This window comes from Crocodylus siamensis, chromosome 4, assembly GCF_052110815.1.
Source record: "Crocodylus siamensis isolate JL-2025a chromosome 4, ASM5211081v1, whole genome shotgun sequence".
Taxonomy (NCBI): domain Eukaryota; kingdom Metazoa; phylum Chordata; order Crocodylia; family Crocodylidae; genus Crocodylus; species Crocodylus siamensis.
The window spans coordinates 203,086,989-203,110,282 of record NC_143398.1 but is presented as its reverse complement, the minus strand read 5'-3'; the positions used below and the strand labels follow the sequence as shown (position 1 = coordinate 203,110,282).

The 23,294-nt window shown below is 41.9% G+C and overlaps 3 protein-coding genes across 7 annotated transcripts in view; 1 reads left to right on the top strand and 2 right to left on the bottom strand.

Annotated features, from left to right (window-relative positions):
- Positions 1-5,191, bottom strand: part of CIRSR (corepressor of RBPJ and splicing regulator) — a 37,047-nt gene extending 31,856 nt beyond the window's left edge. The window contains exons 1-4 of one of the 2 annotated variants that reach the window (XM_090045446.1): positions 4,983-5,191; positions 1,602-1,696; positions 734-807; positions 449-462 (exon numbers count right to left, since the gene is read on the bottom strand). In XM_090045446.1, coding sequence (XP_089901572.1) covers positions 449-462; positions 734-807; positions 1,602-1,696; positions 4,983-5,054 — 255 coding nt within the window. In that variant the 5' untranslated portion in view covers positions 5,055-5,191. The remainder of the gene's footprint in view (positions 1-448; positions 463-733; positions 808-1,601; positions 1,697-4,982) is intronic. The other variant, XM_090045445.1, reaches the window with a different exon arrangement.
- A 33-nt stretch (positions 5,192-5,224) lies between these two features.
- SCRN3 (secernin 3) lies at positions 5,225-22,150 on the top strand. The gene is made up of 7 exons (XM_090045447.1): positions 5,225-5,457; positions 5,671-5,852; positions 6,707-6,906; positions 7,411-7,623; positions 13,457-13,619; positions 13,952-14,132; positions 15,197-22,150. Exons 1-7 carry the CDS (start codon positions 5,281-5,283, stop codon positions 15,350-15,352), a joined length of 1,272 nt encoding a protein of 423 aa, XP_089901573.1. The 5' UTR covers positions 5,225-5,280; the 3' UTR covers positions 15,353-22,150.
- The window catches only part of GPR155 (G protein-coupled receptor 155), a 53,706-nt gene continuing 51,176 nt past the window's right edge, over positions 20,765-23,294 (bottom strand). For 3 of the 4 annotated variants that reach the window (XM_090045442.1, XM_090045443.1, XM_090045441.1), the window contains exon 17: positions 20,765-22,763. In XM_090045442.1, coding sequence (XP_089901568.1) covers positions 22,541-22,763 — 223 coding nt within the window. In that variant the 3' untranslated portion in view covers positions 20,765-22,540. Of the gene's footprint in view, positions 22,817-23,294 lie in introns of all 4 variants that reach the window. The other variant, XM_090045444.1, reaches the window with a different exon arrangement.

Below are 23,294 nucleotides of genomic sequence, written 5' to 3'. Positions count from 1 at the left end.
CTTAATTTATTGATGAGGATGGGATTTAAACTTGCATATTCCATTGTAATTTCTTTTTTGTTCTCCCCTACCGCTGCTACCTTATTCATGCCACCCATTAACTTTTAATAATGCACAACATATAAAAAAAAAACTAGTAGTTTTTTAGACTTCAAAGCACTGCAATAAGTAAGGTAGCCCAATACTTCATAATATAAGCAAATTAATGGAAGGTGCCTAACTTCACCAAACTAACTGCGCAGATGGAAGTTTTCTAGGTGTTGGCATCAGACTGAAAGTTGTTTGGAACCTTTTATATTTTTCAGACATGTTCAAGAATCATATTAGGGTTAAATGAGGGTCTACCTTTCCTAATTTGTTGAGTTCTAGCATGCCTTAAAGCAGAAGCTTAAGACTCAGCAGAAGGGCTACCCTTGTGTCAAGATGTCTCTTCTCGTGGCTGTGAAACTTTTTTATTTTTCTCTTCCCACAGGGAAACTGTTCCCTAATTTCTTCTTGATCCAAGATATTTAAAAAAAAAAGAGTAGTATGCGATTATGTCGTTAAGAATTGAATACATACAGCATACACACAGTGGAATGAGGGAGTTAAATTGCGATTACACAGGAAACTTGTAATCAGGCATTTCCTAGTTTGACTGCCTATGACTTTGCAACCTCAATTTTTTTAAAGAAGTTGTGTATAAAATTCTTTTTTTCTTGTTAGCAGTAACAAAAGAATGAATCAGAAGTACCTTTCTTTGCTCCAGGTGGGGCCTCATACATGAAGTTAAGACCATTTTTCACACGCTCGTCACCCATAAGCAATCTAAAAATTAAATGGATTTTAGGACACAGGATATGAAATATCCACATTTTAAAAATAACTCTTTGGAGGAATAATGTAAAACACATGAAAGAGATTCACAAAGGAATTGTGACATTTCACAATTTCTTGTCTGTTAATTTTAATACAATGGGTTAAATATCAAAAGAATGTAGACACTAATCAAAGACTTTGCAGACAATGCTGCACAGCATAACGAATGTTTTAAGTCAATTCTGTGTTAACTGCACTGTGCAAAACAGATTATGCACAATGGAAATGTAGAACCATGTAAGGTTACCTGTTACCCCAAGCAGAGAATGTAGTATGGCACTTACTCAAATTCACAAGGAATATTGGAAGAGCAAGTAGGAGAAAAAAAGAAAGTTCATAAAATACGCTCGTGACCCCTCAGGCAGACTCAAATTAGCAAATCACTGTCCCAAAGGAATGAGAACTCTTTTCCGCTAAGGGGAAATTTAAGAGCTGGTACAGGAGATGCTTCAAAACATCTGAGGGTAAGCTGCCCCCTTCTGTACATCGCTACATATCGGTAGTGGCCAACCTTTTTGGTAGATATGCCACAAACTAACCCCACATCCTCCTCAAGTGCCACTCTGATTCCTTTCCCATACCCAATCTGCCCCCTGCCCTGTGCTCTCTGCTGTGCTTTCTGCTCCCTACCCTATCTGCTACTTGTGGCATCCCTGCTGCCGGTTGGCCAACCCAGCTATATACAAGGAAAGGGAAAGCTACAGTTTTGTTGGTTTTTGTTTTTACTTCTTTTTAGTCCTCACCTATTATCATAAGATTCTTGTTCTTTAAGATACTGTTGCATTAGCTCTTCTTGTTTCTTCTTATCATAAGATATTTTCTGTTCTGCCATCCATACCTATATAAAAACACACAAACTAGTTAATTGCACTTTCTTTATAAAAATAAAACATTACTGCACATAAAATTACTTTAGAATCAATATACTTTTTGATAACATGTTTAGAATTATGTTTTTACTGAGTCACCACTTATGCAAAAGAAAAAGGATAACCATAATAAATCACATCTGGAAAAATAACGTCAATGCGTGCTTTGTCTGTAGAACAAACGAATGTTATGTTACAAATATTAAGTAAGTGTGATACAATTCCAAAGACATTTTTTCCTGATTGTGTATATACAATTAAAATTAAAACATGTATTGCAATGGGATAAGACTTATGGAATTCTAACCAGCAGGATTCCAGTAAGCTAATAAGAGGAAATCAATAGTATGCAAGGGTATTAAGCAGAGGTAATATCATCATTCAACATCAGCTTGTTTTCCTCTATTGAGATGAAACAGAAATGATAAAAATGGATTTGTCAATTATATTACACCCCTCTCAGAACATGGCAACAGCAGGAAGTAAGGTGATATGGGCTGTGAGAAGCAGCTAGAGGTATGAATCTCAGCAGGGTAGGAAAATAAATCCGTCCCAAAAAACCATGCCACAACATCCTTGTGGGTCACAACAGCAGCCTGAAGAGCAGAATGAACCAAGAGGTGGAGGGCTGGCTGTAAGCAAAGCTTTGATGGCTTAAGAACTCGTAAGTTACTTAACGCCCCCCTTGCCCACAGGGAGACAAAAAATGCTTCCGTGCACTCTTTCACAAATGGGTATGTGCAATGCTGAGCTCAGTGCAATTAGAAGGCAAGCCAGTCACTGGTTTGGCTTGATGCTACACTTTGATCTGAGTACCTGTTACTAGGCAGGTACAAAACAGGCCATACTGGATTCAAATTCAGCCCGAATCAGGGAACAGTGATTCAGTTAGTTGATTTGGATGACTGTCCCCAATTCGATTCAGCCAAATCTGAAGACTGATGCCGATTCGGAGAATCAGCAATTTGGCCATAGACACAGCTTTAAATATTTTTTCTACACACCTCAAGGTACGAGGCAGCTCATGAACGCTGAGAAGCTGGGGAGGACGGACCGTCTCACAGGAGTACAGGGGGTCCCCAGCACGCTTGGCCGAAGACCCAGAAGTAGACCAGAAGCACTTTCAGTCCACTTCTGGGTCTGCTGGGGAGTGTGCTGGGAGGCTTCCCTCTCGACCCCCTGGCTCAGTGACTCGTGCCTCCTGGGACTGAGGGGGCACCTGGGATCCCTCCCAAGGCTGGCTGCCTAATAGAGGGTGCAGGAGACACCCCCTGTGCACTCCCTGGTGGACCCCAGAAATGGACTGGAAGTACTTATGGTCCACTTCTGGGTATGTCGCCAAGAACGCTGAGGAGCCCCCTGCACTCCTATGAGACACTCCATCCACCCCAGCATCACAGCATTCATGAGCCACGCCTGGTATCTCAAGGTATGTAGAAAAAACATTTCAGCCATAGACACAGCTTTAATTGCCAATTCTCTGAAGCAGCATTAAATCTTCAGATTCGGCTGAATGGAATTGGGGATAGTCATCCGAATCAACTATCTGAACCACTGTCCCCCGATTTGGGCCGAATCCAAATCCAAATTGAATAAGCCCATTTTGCACACCCCTATCAAGCAGACATTTTTCTTATATTCATTTCAGCCAATGAACCCTTTGCAGGGTCAACCTTTTTATTTAGCCAGTGTAATTTCCTATCTTGTGATTGTAAATTTTAGCAAACAGTAGTCTCATTTAATATTGGTATTACATGCTATCCTTTGGGCTGTTAATTTCACATATAATATATTTATCATATATTGATTTTTATGTGCAAATTTAATCTCACAGAAAAATACTGACCACTCTCCTTACAGTATGTATTATGCCGCAGTGAAAATGCAGTTATGTCAGAGTCACTTGTTGAAAAAAAATACAGAAAGCACAGTCAAAACTGAATTGAAGTTACAGAGGCTTGACCCTAACTATAGCAGCATGCGGACAAGAACAATTCCATTGTAACAACTTATACTGGCATAATTCCACAAGAAACTAACAGTTATGTCTGTCCACAATGGAGTTATTCCAAAACAGCTATTCAGGAATAGGTATTCTTAATAACTGAGTGTGGGGATACTTGTATATTAAGTTATAACAGAAAAATGGCACTTGCTTTAGAATAAGAGCACATAAATAGGAAGTTCTGGAATTGTATTACTGCATTTTAACTGAACCAGGCATAATTTTCTACACAGATATGATCCACGTGAAAAATCCGTCTTGGGCAGAAGCTTGAAGAGCGTTACTGGCCTGTGATAAGTTGGATAACTGTGTTAAAGTATTAAAATAAAAAGGACAACATACTTCCTTCCTGCACTAATCTAATAATCTCCATTTTGAAAAGTTAGAAAATATCATTTCCCCACTTCTGGTCTTTTATAGGGTGCTATCTATTACTTACAGTGCCCACAACCATGATTTGGACCTCTCAGTACAGGCTGAAACCTGTAACCTACAAACGTAGGTATGTCAATGGCTGCAACATCCAGCAGTAGCATGCTGTTATGCTAGGAAATTTGCTATTTTTTAGATTTGCTTTGCCAACAGAAAACAAAGCTGAGGACTATGTGCAGAGTGTGCTGATGCTGATAAATGGGCTTGCTTAGGGAGTCATGAAGGAATCACAATTCTTTGAATAAACCTTCCTGCAAGCCCTAGTGTCTCTTCCCACCTCCCCAACCTGGCTGCTCTCCTGGTCTGACCCCAGCTCTTCTGCCGGAAAGTGTCCCCCTGCCGCTGCCACTTCTAAGCATTATTGTTGTCTGCGTTACATCCAGAAATGCTCCAAGCTGGGGCCTTCCACAGCCAGGACAGCTCTGCAGCTCAGGTTCAGTCAGGCCTGTGCATGCCCCTGGAGGAGGGCCAGGTCATGACCCACACCCTCCCCACCAGGGCAAGTTTGAGCTGCTAGAAAGAGAGTTATGACCCCGGGAACAGCTAGCGGGGAGGGGAGGAGGGATGGGTTCCTCCTGGGGGGCCAGGAGGGCTCAGCCTCCCCTTGCCCCTAGGGTGCCCGTGCGGGGGGGAGAGGTCTAGCGGGTCACACTCCGGCAAGCAGGCAGTCTGTCCCTCTCCCACTCTTTGGTCCCTTAGGAGCCCAGGGAGGCAGGGAGGGACCCGTCGGTCCTGCCCGGGGGGCCACGGGGTATCTATCTCTGGCGAGGTGGGGCCCGGGGGAGGGGGAGGCGTGTGTCCGCCCGCACCGTCCTCACCTTCTTGATATTGGACTTGGAGGCCGGGTGAAAATCCTTCTTACACATGAAGTTGGCGAACGACTTCCCCATGATGATGGCGGCGGCGGCGGCGGCGGCGGGCGGCGGGCGGCGGGCTGCGGCTGCGGCTGCGGCTACGGCTAAGGGCGCCGCTACCCCGAGCCCGGCCGCGTCCGTGCGACCCTCCCGTCCGGCCTTGCGCCCCGCTTCCGGCGCGGGGGCGGGGCTTCCGGCAAGGGCAGGGCCCCGTGACCCGGCGGCCCCGCCCCGTGACCCCCGGCCGGGCAGGGTCAGAGCCATGGCCACGGTGGCAGGGTCGGGCGAGCCGTGCTCCTGCGACACGTTCGTGGCGCTGCCACCCGCCACCGCCGGCGCCCGCCTCATCTTCGGCAAGAACTCGGACCGTGAGGCCGGCGAGGTGCAGGAGGTGCTGCACTGCCCCGCTGCCCGCCATGCACCGCTCGCCCGCCTCCAGGTACCGCCCCGCCCCGTCCCGTCCGCTCGCTAACAGCACTAGCGGCTTAGGCGGGACTGCCCGGGGGGGCGAGGGGAGGCAGAGCCCAGCCACCGGGAACCCGCGCCCGGGACGCTGCCCTCCAAGCAGGGCGGGAGCCGCGGGCGGGCAGGTGGGGGCTGCAGCCGCAGGGAAGCTGTGAGGCCCCTGGGCCTGTGCTTGTCCCTGCTACAGTGCACCTACATCGAGATCGAGCAGGCACCCCTCACGCATGCCGTGGTCCTGAGCCGCCCGGCCTGGCTGTGGGGGGCCGAAATGGGAGCCAACGATCATGGGGTCTGCATCGGGAATGAAGCCGTGTGGGGGAGAGAAGAAATCCAAGACAAAGAAGCTCTCCTGGGCATGGACCTCGTCAGGTTGGTGGAGAGGCTGACAGTATTCACATGTGCGGAGTTAAACTCCAGGCGTGCGGTCCAACTCAAATGCACAGTCAGTGCTTGGGTTGCTGCAGTTAAGGTAGAGTACTTTTTATAGCCACTGGCACAGTAGGTATCACCTGAGACTTTGTTTTGACTCTTCCCTCCCCCCCACAGCTAGGTTGATCGGGGCAGTTCTGGGAAAGTCTGGAGGAGGTCTGGCCTCATGTCTGTCAAGTCATGATAAGCCAGTCTTACTATGTTGGCTCCCTGCTTCTGAAGACAAGGCTGCCTGTCCTGTTCATCTTCAGATACAAACATTTCTTGACACAGATACCTATCCCACAGACACTGACCTGTCACTGAGACTCTACAAAGGAAGGTCCTCAAGGAGTTTTGAGTGGCTTGGTACCCATCAAAATTCTAGCCACCAGTTGCACTGGAGGATTGGGGCCGTGGCCTTCTTAAGTCTGTTTCTGTCTCAACTGCCTGAATTACTCCCAATATTTTAGTTTCAGCCTTTGTCACAAGTCCCTGACTTTGAGACACAGAAAGACCACCTATTCTTGCCTAGTTCATTTGGCCAGAAAAACGTAATGAAGGTGTCATAAGTGCAGTGACAGTCTCTGAGACTAGCATAACCCTCCTCAGTCCAGGCTGGGCAGGAAGTTAGTTCCATCCTGCTGCAATTTAGTGACTCTTAGCTGTCAGGTCTGGCAGCTTTTTCCTTCTGCCCAGTGAAGAGGTCTCCTCCCCCAAATATCACTTATTGTTCAGATCTAACTTGAATATTAAGGTTGAAAACAATTTTAAGGCTTATTATTACAAAATGAAACATCTTAATTTTGTTTTAGACTTGGACTTGAAAGAGCTGATACAGCTGAAAAGGCCCTTACTGTCATTGTTGACTTGCTAGAAAAATATGGACAGGGTGGAAACTGTATGGAGAGTCAAATGGCATTTACCTACCATAATAGCTTTTTGATAGCTGACAGAAAGGAGGCTTGGGTATTGGAGACTTCTGGAAAATACTGGGCGGCAGAAAAAATAGAAGGTATGGCACAAAAATGGTTCTTTAAAAGGGGCTTAAATGGATGGTGGGCGGGGGTGATGGAGGCCTTAACATACATAGTGCTATTTAGGATAGAAGGCTGATGAATTTGATACAGTAATAGGGAACATTAGAAAAAATTCAACGAGGAATTAACTGATAGATGGAGAATATGACTTTAATAAGTGTTATTTAAAAGGACTAAGAAGTTCAGTTTTTAAGACTGAAGAGGAAGGCTAGTGTCAGAATATAAAGAAACAGTGAACAAAGAATATGGGTGTGAAGATTAAAAGAATGAATCTTGGAGCTGCTTAAGGAAGCAACAGTATAATTTGTATATTGTCTGGATACTTGAGACAAAGAAAGAGAAGTCAAAAATAAAAAGTTTTAAGAAGTTGCTAAATATATCATGTTTTCTAGTAAGCTTACCATAGACAAATAAGACACGAGAAGAAAATCAGTCCATAACATACAAAAAAATACATTCTTTTCCCACTTACAAAACAGAGGGCGTGCGGAATATTTCCAACCAACTCTCCATAACCACCAAGATTGATCGGGAACACCCAGAAATGAGAGCATATGCAAAGAGCAAAGGCTGGTGGGATGGTGAAAAAGAATTTGATTTTGCTGCTGTGTATTCCTACGTAAATACAGCCAGAATGACTATGTCAAGGGGCAGATACTGTGAAGGTTATAAGCTACTGAATAAACACAAAGGTACGTATGTTTTTGTTGCTATCTGACTCAAGATAATGGCAACATATACTTATGTTAAAATCTGTGTGCTTTTAAATCAAATCTGATTAATATATCTGCTATGGGAAATAAATACATGCAATTGATTATAAGTGACTTGAAAATGATGGAGTGATAATATTTTTAAAAATCAGTCTAGTTTGTTTTTAAGCTTTTTAATTGTTTTTGCCATTTTGGGGTTAGAGAAAACAGGTACACAAAAACATACAAAGCTGCAGTTACACCTAGAGGTTAAGCCAAGTCAAGTCAGGGTCTCGTTGTATCTTCCACAATGATTTGTACTGATGGGCCACTTACCAACCACCTACTTTATGAGAAAATAAAGAAGTAGACTTACTTCAATTCACAGCTACACAGATAAGACTCTGTAGAACTTTGTAGCAGAGAATATAGATTTAGATAGTGTCTAAAACAAGAAACCCATTGAGTGCTGTATTCATATAAATATTATCATATTTTTTCACATACAGCATGCTTCCAAATAAGGGATACACCTTGCTTTTGGAAGGCAAAAGAAGGTAGGAAAAAAAAGATTTTTCCAGAGTTATGGTTTTCTGTGATAGAGTAAATCCTCCTGGAAACAGAGGCTGTGTCCAGACAAGCGTGGCCATGAGGTATGTGGCTCCACAGACCCATCTGCCATGACACACACCACATATTCAGATGTTCTCCATGTTGCAAGGGGAGAGGTTTTAATGATTTCTTTGCTTCCGTCTTCCTAAGAAGGGACCAGAACAGCCACCTCCCTGCTGGGCCCCCCTCGGGCCCCGGGGGAGGCACACCTGGGCCACGGGTTAGCGAGGATTTAGTTGGGGAGCTTCTGGAGGGTTGGACGTATTTAAGTCAGCTGGTCCGGATGATCTCCACCCTAGAGTTCTAAAGGAACTGGCCGAGGTCATTGCAAGTCCCCTGGCACAGCTTTACGAGCACTCGTGGTGCTCTGGTGAAGTACCAGAGGACTGGAAGAGGGCCAACGTGGTTCCCATCTTCAAAAAAGGCAGGAAGGAGGACCCGGGAAACTATAGGTCGGTTAGTCTTACCTCGATCCTAGGCAAGCTGTTTGAGAAAATTTATGCTGGCACACATCCAGGAGGGGCCAGCAGGGTACTGCATGCTTAGGGGCAACCAACATGGGTTCATCAGTGGTAGGTCCTGTCAGACCAACCTGGTGGCCTTTTACGATCAGATTACCAAATCATTAGATGCAGGGGTAGCAGTGGATATAGTCTTCCTGGACTTCCGGAAGGCTTTTGACACTGTCTCTCACCCCGTTCTCATTAAGAAACTGGGGGGCTGTGGTGTAGACACTCACACAGTCAAATGGGTTGCCAACTGGCTGGAGGGCCGCACCCAGAGGGTGGTAGTGGATGTGTCCTTCTCAACCTGGAAGGACGGGGGCAGTGGGGTTCCGCAGGGCTCGGTCCTCGGGCCCGCGCTGTTCAGCATCTTCATCAGTGACTTGGACGAGGGGGTAAAAAGCACCCTGTTTTGCTTATGACACTAAGATGTGGGGGGACATGGGCACACTGGAAGGATGCAACAGGCTACAATCAGAACTTGACAGGCTACAAGGGTGGGCGGATGAGAATAGGATGGGTTTCAACACAGACAAATGCAAGGTGATGCACCTCGGGAGGAACAACCAGCACCCTACCTACAGGTTGGGGAACTCCCCTCTTGTTAGCACGGAAGTGGAAAAGGATCTGGGGGTCATCATTGACTCCAAGATGAACATGGGCTGGCAGTGTGGGGAGGCAGTTAAGAAGGCCAACCGCACCTTGTCATGCATCCACAGACGCATCTCGAGCAGGTCCAAAGAGGTGATCCTCCCCCTGTATGCGGCACTGGTCAGGCCGCAGTTGGAGTACTGCATCCAGTTTTGGGCGCCACACTTCAAGAGGGATGTGGACAGCATGGAGAGGGTCCAGAGGAGGACCACTCATATGAACAGGGGACAGCAGGGCAGGCCCTATGAGGAGAGGCTACAGGACCTGAACCTGTTCAGCCTCCAAAAGAGAAGGCTGAGGGGGGATCTTGTGGCCTGTTATAAACTAGTCAGGGGGAATCAGCGGGCATTGGGGGAGTCACTGTTCCCCTGTGCACTGCCAGGAGTGACCAGGAATAACAGTCACAAGCTGGCAGAGGGTAGGTTTAGGTTAGATATCAGGAGGCGCTACTTCACGGTCAGGGCAGCTAGGGTCTGGACCCAACTTCCAAGAGAAGTGGTGCAGGCTCCTACCCCGGGGGTTTTTAAGAGGAGGTTGGATGAACATCTTGCTGTGGTCATTTGACCCCAGTATTCTTTCCTGCCATGGCAGGGGGTCGGACTAGATGATCTGCTCAGGTCCCTTCCGACCCTAGAAACTATGAAACTGTGAAACTATAGGGTTGACTCTGGAAGATCCTGGGGTCAAACAAATGGTGTGAAAAAAGCCGGGCAGTACACACAGTGTCAGCACTCGCCACCCAAAACCGGAGCTGGGCCAGCCAGAGCCACACTCCAGCTGCTGGAGTCTCCAAGAGGCAGGATTGCCATGGCTGCAGCCCCAGGAATTCCCCAGGACCCTGGGTAAGGTTGTTAGGGCCAGCATAGTTGCTAGCCCCAGCCTGCGCTACCCCACCCAGGGTAACCTGCCATGTGCCAAAGGGCACATGGGACAGGCATTCCCGAGGGACAAGTAGCAGAGGCACAAAGTGTGCCACTGTTTCTTGTCCTGAGGAAACAAATGTCCATGCTCATGTGGACGTGGCCAGAGTGTCCACAAAGTATGGTATCAGGAACTCCCTGGTATGCCAGACTGTCTCCTGCGATTCTATACTTGGATGCTGTGTTTCCAGGAGGGCTTGCTGTGTCACAAGATTAGGCCTCGGGCCTTTGCAAAGGACGGTAGCAAATTACTTCTTTACTGTAAGTATTTCTTTATATAAGTTCCTGTAAATGAAATGTTTCCACATTTGTAAGCTTCATCAAGGTACAAACAGCAGCTCACTTGCTGCTTTGAACACAAGACAGAAACAGTGCTCAGCTAATAGCTACAGCTGTGAGAGGGTTAACGCAAAACTACTACCCTTCGCTTTGCTGAGCAGACACAAGCAGCAGCCATCCTGGCACCCACATGGCATGCACAGTCTCTCTAGGAGTGCTCCTTTTCCAGTGAAGAAAACAGCTTCCTTGAGTATTTATTTATGAAATTTATATGCCATCCTTTCCATTGAAGGCTCAAGATGGCTTATAGCAAAAGAGAATTAATAAATAATAAAATAAAACGTAATAAAGCAGAGCCTGACTAAACAACATTTTAGCTTAGTTTTGGTCAAAACATGCACTCCAATTTGGGGCGGCTGATTTTGGGGAAAAAAGGTGCATGTATTATGTTAGAAAATACAGTATTCTACTTAATATAATTCATTTTTAGACTGTATCTGATGATACCAACATTAAAAACCAGTTTAAAAATGTAACCGTTAAACTTATACCACCTAATAAAAAACACACTCTGAAAACAGAATAAAGAATCGCAGTACTTTCAGCAAAAATTCATAATTATGAACTTATGTATTTCTGCAGAGAGAAACTGCCACCATCTCTTCCAACTGCTGCTTCATGGCAGCTCTTATTTATGCTTCAAACAGTACAAAGTTGTATCTCTATTTGCTTGTTCATTTGAAATAATTAATTTGAATCTAAATAAAATTGCTCTCTGGTGTGTTTTTTATTTATTTTGCTGAGCTCTGCTGGCTCGGCTTCAGTATTCATTTAATGCTTGTGAGTGAATTGCCTGTAGCTATCCTACTCCAGTGATCATGTAAATCCTGCATTCATTCTGGGAACTGCAGGTTCTGAATACTGAACATATCTTCATAATACCTGTATTTACCTGTATTATAGTAGTGTTAAGGTTCTATCAACACTTTCATTCTAAATCTCCAATTTCAAGCATTTACCTCAGCCATTTTTAAATCACGCTAGGTGTTCAAGTTATCAGGCTGATGTAGTTTAATTTCATGTAGATGTTTTTAAATGCATGCCTTAAAAGCTATTCAGTTCAGACTAGCAAACTCTATTTAGTTTAAGATAAAATCCACTAGCTTCATACTTTACTTGTCTAAGCTTTTTCTCCCAGGGGATTTAAAAACAAATCTTTCCTGACCACTGATCTTCAGCCTGTGGGGATATACTTATGATATTTTACATCTGAAAAGCAGCCACTGAGTATTCTATTTTGTGAACTTAGGAGTATCAAATATATATATATATATATATTTAGAAGTTTAGATAAGTAGTTTAAAAAAGTTTACAAAAGAGAAATGTACTACTTATTCTCTGCTGGACCAGTTGGTGATTGACTAAATAAGAAGACTACCTCGTTTGTCATTCCTTTCATATAGCTGGTTTTGCCTTTTTCAGGCTTCCCCCAGATAGTTATGCCCACTATTCTCAAGAGCGTGGACACGGTTAAATATTCATATGCTATATAGGAAGTCAAGTATGGATTTCAACTTGCATCATTTACAGGGAAAATTAGCCAAGTAGGTCAGTTTTCTAGCCGTGCAGAAGTCTGTGCAACTATTTTTAGCATTATAATTAAAAACATCAAGACAAATTAAAATGCAAATCCTAATTCAAAGATAAATTATTTGAAGTGACCATAGTAAAGTTAGGAATTTTAAGGTTGGCCGTGCCAGTATTAAAGTGGAAAAACCAATTAATAGATTATTTGGATTTCTTTCTTTATGTGATTGTGTTGTTGTGTGACCCATCATGTGTTATACCAGAAAAAAGGCAATGCCTGTAACTGCCATCTCTAAAAATATCAGGCATACTTCACTAGGAACTCCTATACAAACTGATACAATATCACCAGTATTTGAACGTTAAACACTACTTTAAAAATTGTACTATGAGAAGTTTTACAGATACAGACAGCCCCAAAGGAGGGGTCTCTTTTGCCCCGTCTCAGAACAATTTCCACAAGAACCCCAAACTACCTGAATGGTATACTTTATTCACTGTGGGCTGCTTGACAAGGAATTATGTTGCCCTCCTCACAAATGGATACGCTAGTGTGGTTCCATTTCATTCAAGGCATAAAACTTGTTTTTCTCTAATGCATCATTTCAGCTGTCATCTTGAAATCTAAATTACCTGGGAAGTCAAATGATAAGAAACACTCTAGTCTCTTAGAATTGCATTTTTTTCAACATGATGCACAGGAAATCCACACACAGTTGTCATTATTTTTGCATTTTCAATGTAGTCTAGTGGCATTATCTGTATATAAACCCCAATAGCCAATATTGTGTTTTGTCTGCTTAACTCCCACACAGCACTTAAAGTTTAGCTTTTAATCCAAAGCTATTAATTTTCATCTGGAAAGTTACTATGTGAACAACTGTTTGCTAGTCTTACACTTAACAAATGTGTTTGGGATTTGCAAAACACTTTGAGTCCAATACAGTAGCTCATTGTCATTTTCCTTTCAGAGGAGGTATATTTTGAAAATAAAATAGTATTCTCATTTGGTATTTTCAACATGTTGCTTATTTTGATATATTTATATGGGGTAGGTAATTGATTGCTTTCATGACATAGCTAAAGAGAACATCTTTCAGACTAAGTACCAGGGTAAGAAGCTACTATGATAACTGTCATTTCACATTTGTTTTGCTGTTTTGTCAAAAAGGCAAAATGGACGTTCCCTGTGAAAAATGAATAAACAAGAAAGGTTCTAGAGTAGATGCTCTTTAAGTCAGTGGCACTGTACATAACTAACCTGTTTTGTATCTTAAATAGGCAATATAACTGCTGAAACAATGATGGAGATTCTTCGAGATAAAGAGAGTGGCATTAATATGGAAGGAGGATTTATGACTACTGGAAGTATGGTCTCCATTTTACCTCAGGACTCAAGTCTACCTTGTATTCATTTCTTTACAGGAACCCCAGAGCCTGACAGGTGATGCATTAACTTGGGTAATAAAAACTTCAGTAGGGTCTAAAATGGCAATTTTTGTTTAAATCTTTTAACTCCAAACATGTAGTGAGAGCAGGATGCGTAAGTCTTAATTAGGATCTTACAGCTCCTCTGTGTACATGTATAACATTAATTTACCTGTTAAGAGACTTCATGTACCTGTGCCAATTAACTCAGAAATAAGATGAGTTTTCTGAAGTCTTTCTCCAGAGGAAGCTAAAGGGAGAGACAGAAGAAATAGTGACTCATTGACTTTTATTTGGCAATTGTACTAAAACTGTTTCGGTGAAGGATGTTCTATTTTTTCCCTCTAGGTCTGTATTTAAGCCTTTTATTTTTGTGCCAAATATTACTCAGTTACTAAAAACCAACTCACCAACATTTGGTGAGAATGACCCGGTTAAAAAGAAACCACGTTTTCTGACTCAGCCAGATCGAAGACATGAACTCTATAAAAAACATGAACATGCAGCTAAAGTAATGGAAGCGTGCAAGGTATGTTGATTAAATTATAATTCAACACAGGTTGAATTGCAAGCATCATACATGTTTTACAGATGTGACTATTTAAGGTTCCGTTAAATTCAGTTTGATGTTGGGCAGCAAAGAATATAAATTCAGTGAAGTAGAGTCCAATCTTTAGTATGCACTTCAGAAATGTTGAGGCCCAATTGGTATGTTAACTGTTTCTCTATTTGACAGGCTTAGGCCCAGCCTGTCAAATGTCCACACTGCTTCCCAGTTTTCTGACTCTTGGTTCTGGTCTTTTCCTTTTTTTCCTAATGTCAGTCACCTCCTTTTCTTTTTCCACTGTTAGTTACTTTCCAGTTGTAGTTCATAGTAACCAAGCAACACTAATCATTCCCTCAAGATCTGTGAAGCAACTGAGTTGTATATAGCTCTGGGCACAAATGGGGATTTTAAAGCATACTTATAGCACTAGTATCCAAGTAACTATTTTCAGTAGCAATAATGAGCTGTAATTTGCATCAACACAAATACGCTCATGGTAGCAAAGGTGAAAGCTGTAGTAGACAGATCTTGGGTATCAGTAGCTTTGAGTAGGTTAAGGAACCATGTTTATGATATGCCACTTTTTTGTATGTCAACACCATAGAGAATTACAGTTCCTAGGTATCCAGCATAGACATAACTTGTGCAAGGAAGCATGAGCAGAAATACCAGGTTTGTGAGGAACAGAAAATAGAGTTAATTCCTAAAATGGCCCTGGTATCCAAGATTGAATACCATCAAAAGAAAGAGCTACTGAGAATCTACTGACTCAAAAAAGGTGTTCCATCCGCCAAAAACATTGTCATTTTTGTAGGGAAATGAAGTAAGTAGAGACCTAAGGACCTGAATGAGAACATAGCATCTGAATGAGAACACCAAGTAATCTGGACAAACTAGATAGCGTTGCCTTTTACCCCAGTGCACTGTTGCTACAGACAACGTGTTAATCTATGCAGAAAGATTAAAATGGTCAAACAATGCATTCCTTTTCTTTCCTTTCCTTTCTCTGCCTGTTGTATTTGTAATACAGATTTTTTTTTTTGTAGGAGAAAGGAAAAGAGATTCTGGAACGGATAAGGAAGCTGGAGAAAGAGAAAATAAGTGAGATGGAATTGATCCTGCAGAACAAATACCTTGATGTTGACCAAGCCGTGCACCTTTTTTCAGAGTGTGTAGAAGAAGAAATCAGTGCATATGCTTAAGGGTACAACTCAAATGCAGCAAAATTCAGCTTCAGCAATCAGCCTTTGTAGGCTCTATGGATTAAATCTTACTTTTCAAAAGCCAGTTCCCATTAAGAATTATATATTTTGCACATATTGTAAAGGAGCTTTAGCTTTGAAGGAACAGACTAAAAAGTCTTTCAAAAGTAGGGAATAGGTTTGCCATGTACATGACACATGATTGTAGGCTGGCAGCTGAGGGAGCACTGAATAGAGACAACTAACTTTACTACTAGAAGTATTAAGATGGAGATCTTCATTCTGTATACAGTACTGATTTGGACAACGTTTTCTGCGCATGCAGATTTCATAAGACGACTCAATACTCACGTGGATCTTAGGAACAGGATTTCATTGCATCTCTATTAAAACAGCTAAGTCTGAGGACTCCTTATAATACACATTACCAATATGTATCAGTTTCCTTTTGAGATTCTGCATAAAACAAGCAAATCATTCAACCTAATTAAACTTTCAAGTGTGCAATTACCACTCTACACCAAAATATTTTAGCTGTCATTAAGTTTATATAGCTAGTATACATCTGAATGGACTAAAGATAAATCCTCCTCTAACAGGACATATGGGTAACAGTCGTGTTACCAGTTTCACAATTATAAATAACAAATGCATCTTTTAACAAAAAATGCAAAGAGTATCCCTTAGGTAAGTTGTTTTAACTCATCTCTACAATAAGGTGTCTTGAAATTTGATAGATTATATACTTAGTAAGTAGCTAGTATTCTAGGGGTACAAAATATCCTGCCAGTTACAGTAAAACATTAAAGTTGGCATTTCCCCTATGTTTTGATTTGCTAACCCTCACACTGAAAAATAAATTATCTTCGATTTCATGTACTGTTTTCAGAGTTGTGTGCTTCAATTAATTCTGCTAATGCACTTTAGAATACAACTCTGGATTGTTTTGTAAAGAGTAATGAATTTTTACACGTTTAAACACACAAGTACAATGAAAACTAGTGCCAGGTATGTAAAGGTATAGAGTACGTGTACAGTAATACCATGGCAGTTTAAAAATTAACTTTCTAAACTTTTCCACTTAAACTCTAATAAATTATGGATTAAATCTAAAGTATCTTGCCAAAGTTACCAGTCTAATCATGCCTTGCTCCTTCCCCACTCTTTCTTTGATCCTTTTGTAAGGTAATGATAAATTTATGACATGATGTAAATATCTGTGGTAAACAAGAATCTGAAGAACAGAGTATATAAAAATAATTTATGAGATGATATAGACTGTAAATAAGTATCACAGAATGTGGAAGAGGTTCCTTCTATACAAAAATGGTTTGAAGATTTTTAAAAACTTTTTGTTTAAACAAACTCAAATTTTTCCCTAGGGAAAAACCTTATAGTTAATTGGATAGACAGATAGAAGCCAAGTGATATTTGGGCTGGGAAGCTTCATACAGGTTAACATTGTATTGAGACATATTGACATCTGATTATTTTGTGTTTAGTGAAAATGTGAAATAGTGTAAAAAAAAAAAAAAATCTAGTCTCTGATACAGGGATAGTACCCGCTAGCAAAACTATGAAAACTTCAAACAGAAACCATAGCACCCTACAGCTAATATGAAAACCATCTCCTATGAAGGGAGTCTTTTGAGCCATTCTCAGGCAAGTGAACCCTTTCATGGATTTGGAAGTGACAGTTAGCATACTTTTATTGTATTCGATAGAAGCTCTAAAATTATAACCAAGATTATGGCCATGGTAAATGTTCCATAAAGCCTTAGAACAGTTAATGCGGATGCTTCTCTTTCCATAATGGTTACAGCAGATTTAGGATGTATACAGTGCCCTAGAAATAAGGCCACCTGTTCTACATATTTCTTTATATTTAAATCACACACTGGTCGTATTAGCAGAATGGCATACTTGTATGCATCTTCTTACCTCTCCTATCCTCCTCTGTGTCTTTATATATCCAATGACTTTCCAAGTTCTCCACTTCTTGCATGAAAAATTATCAGTGTTCTGTTATATGAAAAAGCTTATATAGACCTCAGCTACTTTTGATATGACCATTTCCTTCCAGTACCTTTGTATTTTAAGGTTACTTACAAGGTATTGTACACAGATAAATGGGGGGGAAAAAATCAACAGAGACAGTGAACATGAAACTGGGTCAGTTTCACATTGTTATTTTAGATGCTGCATCTGTCACTGAAAACCACTGATTTATATATTTAATTCCAGTTTTCCTGTTTGTGAACTCCTGTATCTTGTATCTCCCTAGGGTGTGATGGATTAACATAGAAAAGGTGAAATTAGGAAACTAAGCAAAGTGCTGCTAAGAGAGCTGTCCCTAGGGGTGTGCAGGGTTGGGGGCATATTAGCCTGTGCGGGGCTTGGGGCAGGGTGGGAATGGAGAGCGGCATAGGTGGAAGAAGGAAAAAAAAAAACATTGGTGGGGCTGAATGTGCACATGCTCACACACCCCCACCCCTGGAAAAGTTTGTGGGGAAGGGGAAAGAGCACGGAGGGGAGTGGAATTGCCCAGTGCCACGTTGGCTGGTGCCGTGCTGGCTGGCTCTGGCTGCCTCCCGGCCCTGGCCGCAGCAGTCCCAGCCCTGACCCTGGCTGGCTCCTGGCCCCAGGTGTGCACTGCCCCTGCGGGGGGTGGGGGGCTGGAGCAGGGCCAGCCTTGACTGCACCACTGGGCCAGAGGATTCCTTGCCTCCATGCTGCCATTGCTTTGAAAGTGGTGGGTGCTGCAACGTGGATCTTGCCGCTGGGAAGTGGCGCCACTGGGCTCCAACTGTCCCATGACTCAGCCCAGTTGTGGACAATCAGAGCCCAGTGGCTTGTCCAGGGTTGTGGTGGAGAGGAGCTGAGAGCAGGGTGGAACTCCCCCCACTTCCCCCTTGGCTCCCCACAATGCGCGTAGTGGCGGAAGTTGCCTCCCTGCATCCCCGAAGGATCCAGCAGGCTCTGACTGTCCCATGACCCGGCCTGGCTGGGGCCCCAGTCACAGTGAATGGGGCCTCAGCTGGGTTGTGTCATGGGATAATACCCATTGTGCAGCAGGAAGGGGGCAGGGTGAATGATTCACCCTCCCCCGTCCCACTCCCCCCTGCATTGTGGGGGTCTCAACCTGTCTACCCCCCCAGGCTGATAAAGAAGATTAAAAGAAACTTACCTGCCTGTATGCAGCTGGGCCAGCTGCAGTGCTGGCTGTAAGTGCAGGGTAGCTGAGTATACCTGTTGCCCCCCCTCTGCAGCAGCCCGTGCACAACAGGCACTGCCCTCTGGGGGAGCTAAGCCCTGTTAGCCCCCTGCTTCTGCCACCGGCAGTGCTTGACGGTGGCAGCGTCCCCCAAAGTTCTGGGCCCAGGGCGGTCGCCCTGATTCGTCCCCCCGTCTTGGGATGAAACTGGCTGCTGAACATACAAAGTAATCTGAAAATTCCTGTTGCTTAGTTATAGTAACTCTAGGTGTTGCCAACATTACATAAAACATTTTCCATAAAAACTTTTTTTTTCAGTTAACTGCATCCTTCTGCATCTCTATTGCCATCATATTCTTCTAATAAAGAACAAGATCTCTTGGGAGTTCAATAATACAGAAATGTTTATGAAATGGAAAAAGAATGATTCAATAAAGTGTTATTTGCCATGTTCCTTCTCAGTTCCTAATGTAGGTCTTATTTGACAGCAAATCATTTAGCAGTCATTCCATCTTGAATTTTGACTTCATTACACTACCTAAAATAGTCCTAAAACAGATGCTACAAACAGCTATATTGGTTATTGTGGTGAATTAGGTTCTGCCCCTGGACAGTGTTAGGCAGCATTGTAAAGTTATGGTATCTGTTATGGTACTTGCTTTGCTGCTGCTATATTCCAGTTTTATGCAACTCTTGTAAAATCAATGAAGTTATACAAGCATAAAACAGAAGTAACACAGTAGTGAAACAGGCCCACAAAGTGGACTGCTTACCACTTAGTCATAATCTCATGGTAATAAGCAGGGAGGTCAGCCCAGATTCCAACACAGGCAATTACGCTTAGACTATTCCCCTGTAGCTGCCATATTGTTTTCTCTTTCTGGGTCTAAGTGATATACCATTGTAATTGGCCTGCTTCAGTCTGTAGGTGGGTGAAGTGATGGATGTCACTTCCTTTTACTGTCATATGGGATTTATTTTGGATGAGCTCTTCTTGGGAAGAATTATTTTAGGAAAAAAATAAAGAACTAAAAGAAATTGGTAAGAAAGTTTAAGTGACCTCTAGGAGGCAACCTTAACACACATTTGGGTTAGGAGCACCAGGCAGTTGAGAGAGACTATTTAAATAGGTCACTGGAACTTATGACCTAATGTGTTCTACTGTTGTGAAAGCATGTATGAATTAAATGTTTCTTCCATGGTTTCTTCAATAAGTTACAGGAAAAAAAGGTTAAACCTCAGTGCTTCACAGGACAGAGCAATTGAATTGGTGGAAGTGTATTTTGGACATATAGGTTCCAGTTTATAAATTAATCCCGTCATTCCAAGCTAGTTGACCTGAAACAGAGAAGAGCCTAATACATCCTTTCAGGTCTTTAACAACAAAAGTCCCCATTCATTCAGATGTTTGGGAAGCGGGCACTCACGCTACTTTAAATGCTTCCACACCACTGGGAAGCAAGTACCTGCCTTCCTGTCATGGGGGCTTACCAGCTTTTGAGCACTGTCTAAAATCTGCTCATTTTCTAGTGGTGCCGAGTGTGCTCAAAAATAAAATAAATATCTTGAATTTAATTTACGGTTTCATTAAATTAATTAACTATTGCAGACTATATAATTGGATGATGGTATAGTATCAATGGTCACAATATTGTAACTCAGTAATAAGATGATGATTTCCACTTCAATTAAAGAGAACAATGTGATAAGGAGCTTTTTCCTTAGAGAGACAGTTTGGGAATTTTTTCCCTCAGAGACTGATTATTTTGCATGTAAACCTGGGGCAGACTGGATGCATCATAAGAAAGGGAATAAGCAGGACCATTTTAAATAAGGAAAATCAGAGAAAAGATGACTACTTGGCTGACAACACACTTTCAAGAAACTAGCCATTAGTCATCAAGTGGATAATTTAACAAATGCAGAAAACCAATCAAAAGGAGCTTAGTCCCAGCTTAGTCCCAAAGTATTTCATAGCTGGTATAAGTCAGTTATTCTTCACTTGAAAGAGATCAATTCACAGTAGGTCCTCCAGCCAGTTAAGAAGACACACTGATAAAATCCGTTGAGAAAACAAATGGGATTGCCAAATCACTAATATAAGAGGACCCTCAAAAAGGACAGAAATAGTTCTTGCAGTGTTTACCTTACAGAAGTACCCCATCGCATTTTACAACAAAATATTCAGAAACACCAGATAAAACAACTATAGATTTATTGAGAATTTGCAACATTTAGAAGCCAGTGATAACCACTGCTTCCATATATATATACTGTAAGTGTATATATGCATATAGATTCAAAATTTCTTCCAAAATAGTTTAACACATCTGTTTTCAGCTGTTGCAATGTCACAAGAGTAAAGCATCCATTTTATCTGTGGCGTATACTAAGCCACGTTACTATAAACGTCAGGTTGTTTGGTTATGAAAAAAGGTAAAATATCCCAATTTGTACCGCACACAATAGTACGCTGTCTGCATCTATGCACGCTGCAGATTAATGTGCAAGAAAGACTACATGTTTGTCAGCAAAAGGATTTGGTTTCTCATGTCAAAGAAAAAATTCCTTAAAAAAAAAAAAGATTTAAAGGGAGATTTTCATACTTGGCTACTCTACTCGAGTAAAAGGCTATTTTGTGGGTCCCCCCAGTTACAGTGTTGATTAAAAGTCTGGTAGAAATAATTTAGTATTGGTCTGGCAGTTTTAAAAGAGCACTAGTTATTCCGTACATCGATTCTATTAGCCATTTCAAAATATTTCAGATAATATGGATTCTCAAACTCTATTTTGTATATCGAAAGGATACAAACAACAGAGAGCGCTTTGAAATTTTTAGGGAGATACCTGAGTCTTAGTAGAATTTGATTACCTTATATCCATGAAAGAAATGTTTGACAAAAAAGTGAACATTATTTTTTCAAATCCTTAGAAATTCTAAAATCATGTTCAGAAATTCCATAAGGTTTCTTTAGACAAATTTAAAAGTCAGAGCGTTAAAAGTTCTGGACCTGATTTGCATAGATACCCACAGCTTCAACTCCCCACAGTAGCTTACTACCTCCAGATTTTGAAGATGAAAAGACTTGATACTCAGAAGGAATGAATAATCTGGTAATCATTCTCCTTTTACAGAGTTACATGCATCAAATGGAAAAAAAACACCCTGGATAACAAATTGTTTAGAATTAGTTCCATCTTTTTTTGTTTCTGCAAGACATTTTTTGTCTCTTTAAGACTTGATTAATTTGTATAAAACCAGGATCTTTGTTGTTATTTGTTCAGCTGCTAATTTCTTGCTCCTAAACCTTTGACATAAATCATATTCACACCAATTATGTCATTAAAAGCAGAGGATTTCATGTTTATGGGAGGAATAAAATACCTAGGCTAATAAATAAACAGTTGAGCAAAAGTTCCTCATTTTTATGCAAGTGTACAAAGTGACAAGAACAGGAAGATGGTGGAAGGGCAGTAGAAGGAAAGACTGGCTCCATTAAATCAATGGAGAAACTCATACCGTCTGAACTCAGGGTCAGGATCTCACCCGAGTAAATGCATAAAACATGGTAAAATACAGAATATAATCCCACTAGAATGCATACATTTTCTATATGGCACTGGCAACTATCAGTTGTTTCACTGATATTGTTCGTGGATTTAATGAGGGGAGGAATCTTTTAACTCCTGTTTGTTTTGTTCAAACTGGAAAAATAGCTGATGCCAAGTATCTTCTAGTGGTTTAAGTTACATTATTTAAAAATAGATGTTGGCGTGAGTGAGCATTCAAAGCAGGTCATTAGCTACAGTTTTTTGAGAGTGAGAGACAGGCAGAACCAGCATTTCTTATGCATTACAAGTAAGAAACAGAATTCTGCAGGAATCAGAAGAAACAGAATGCATCAGGTGTCAGTAGTGAGAGCAGGGGAGATGAACTTGCTTGCTCTTGATTCTCTTTTGAGTACGTGCCCAGGTTAGTACCTCTCATTCACAGCAGATCTCTTACGAACAAAGCGGTAGTACAAGTACTCATCCCGAAATTCAAATTCATTGGTAATATGCTGGACAACTCCTCCTTTCACCAGTCTGTCTCCATACGTCACAGCTTCACCACGGTCAGAGGCAAGGCCAACTTGGATAAGCCAGTTCACCAGGTCACAGCCAAAGAAGATACCAGTTGATATCTTTGCACCACACCTGTATGTCAAAGGAAGGATTCACCCATATGTTCTGTAAATCTGGTATCACCACTGCACAGTGGGGGAAAGCAAGGAAAAATAGGGGGAAACAAGGAAAGACAGCATGATAGTTAAAAGTATGTTAGAAGGGAACCTGCAAGTTTTGTATACTACGGGTATGCCAGTTTTCAGTACCTTATCCTATAAAACACCTCAGTAAAAAAGCAAAATGCATGCAAAGCTGTTATGCCTGTGAGAATAAGCTTAACTTAAAGATCAATTTTAAGAAACCACACAAACACACTAATAATATTTATTGGATACTTACTTCATATGTATTCATTAGCATGACCACTTCTGTAACAAAATACCTGATTTAATAACATATGGTGTGCCAGTAGCAATAGCTATTTGGCTGCAATTTAATGCCCATCTATAAAACTTTTCTTTACCTGTGTGTGGTCATGGATGGACTTTTTATATAGTGTAAGTAAGTAACTTAACTGGCTTATTCAGCTAAGTATTTGCCAGAGGGGAACTACTAAGAATA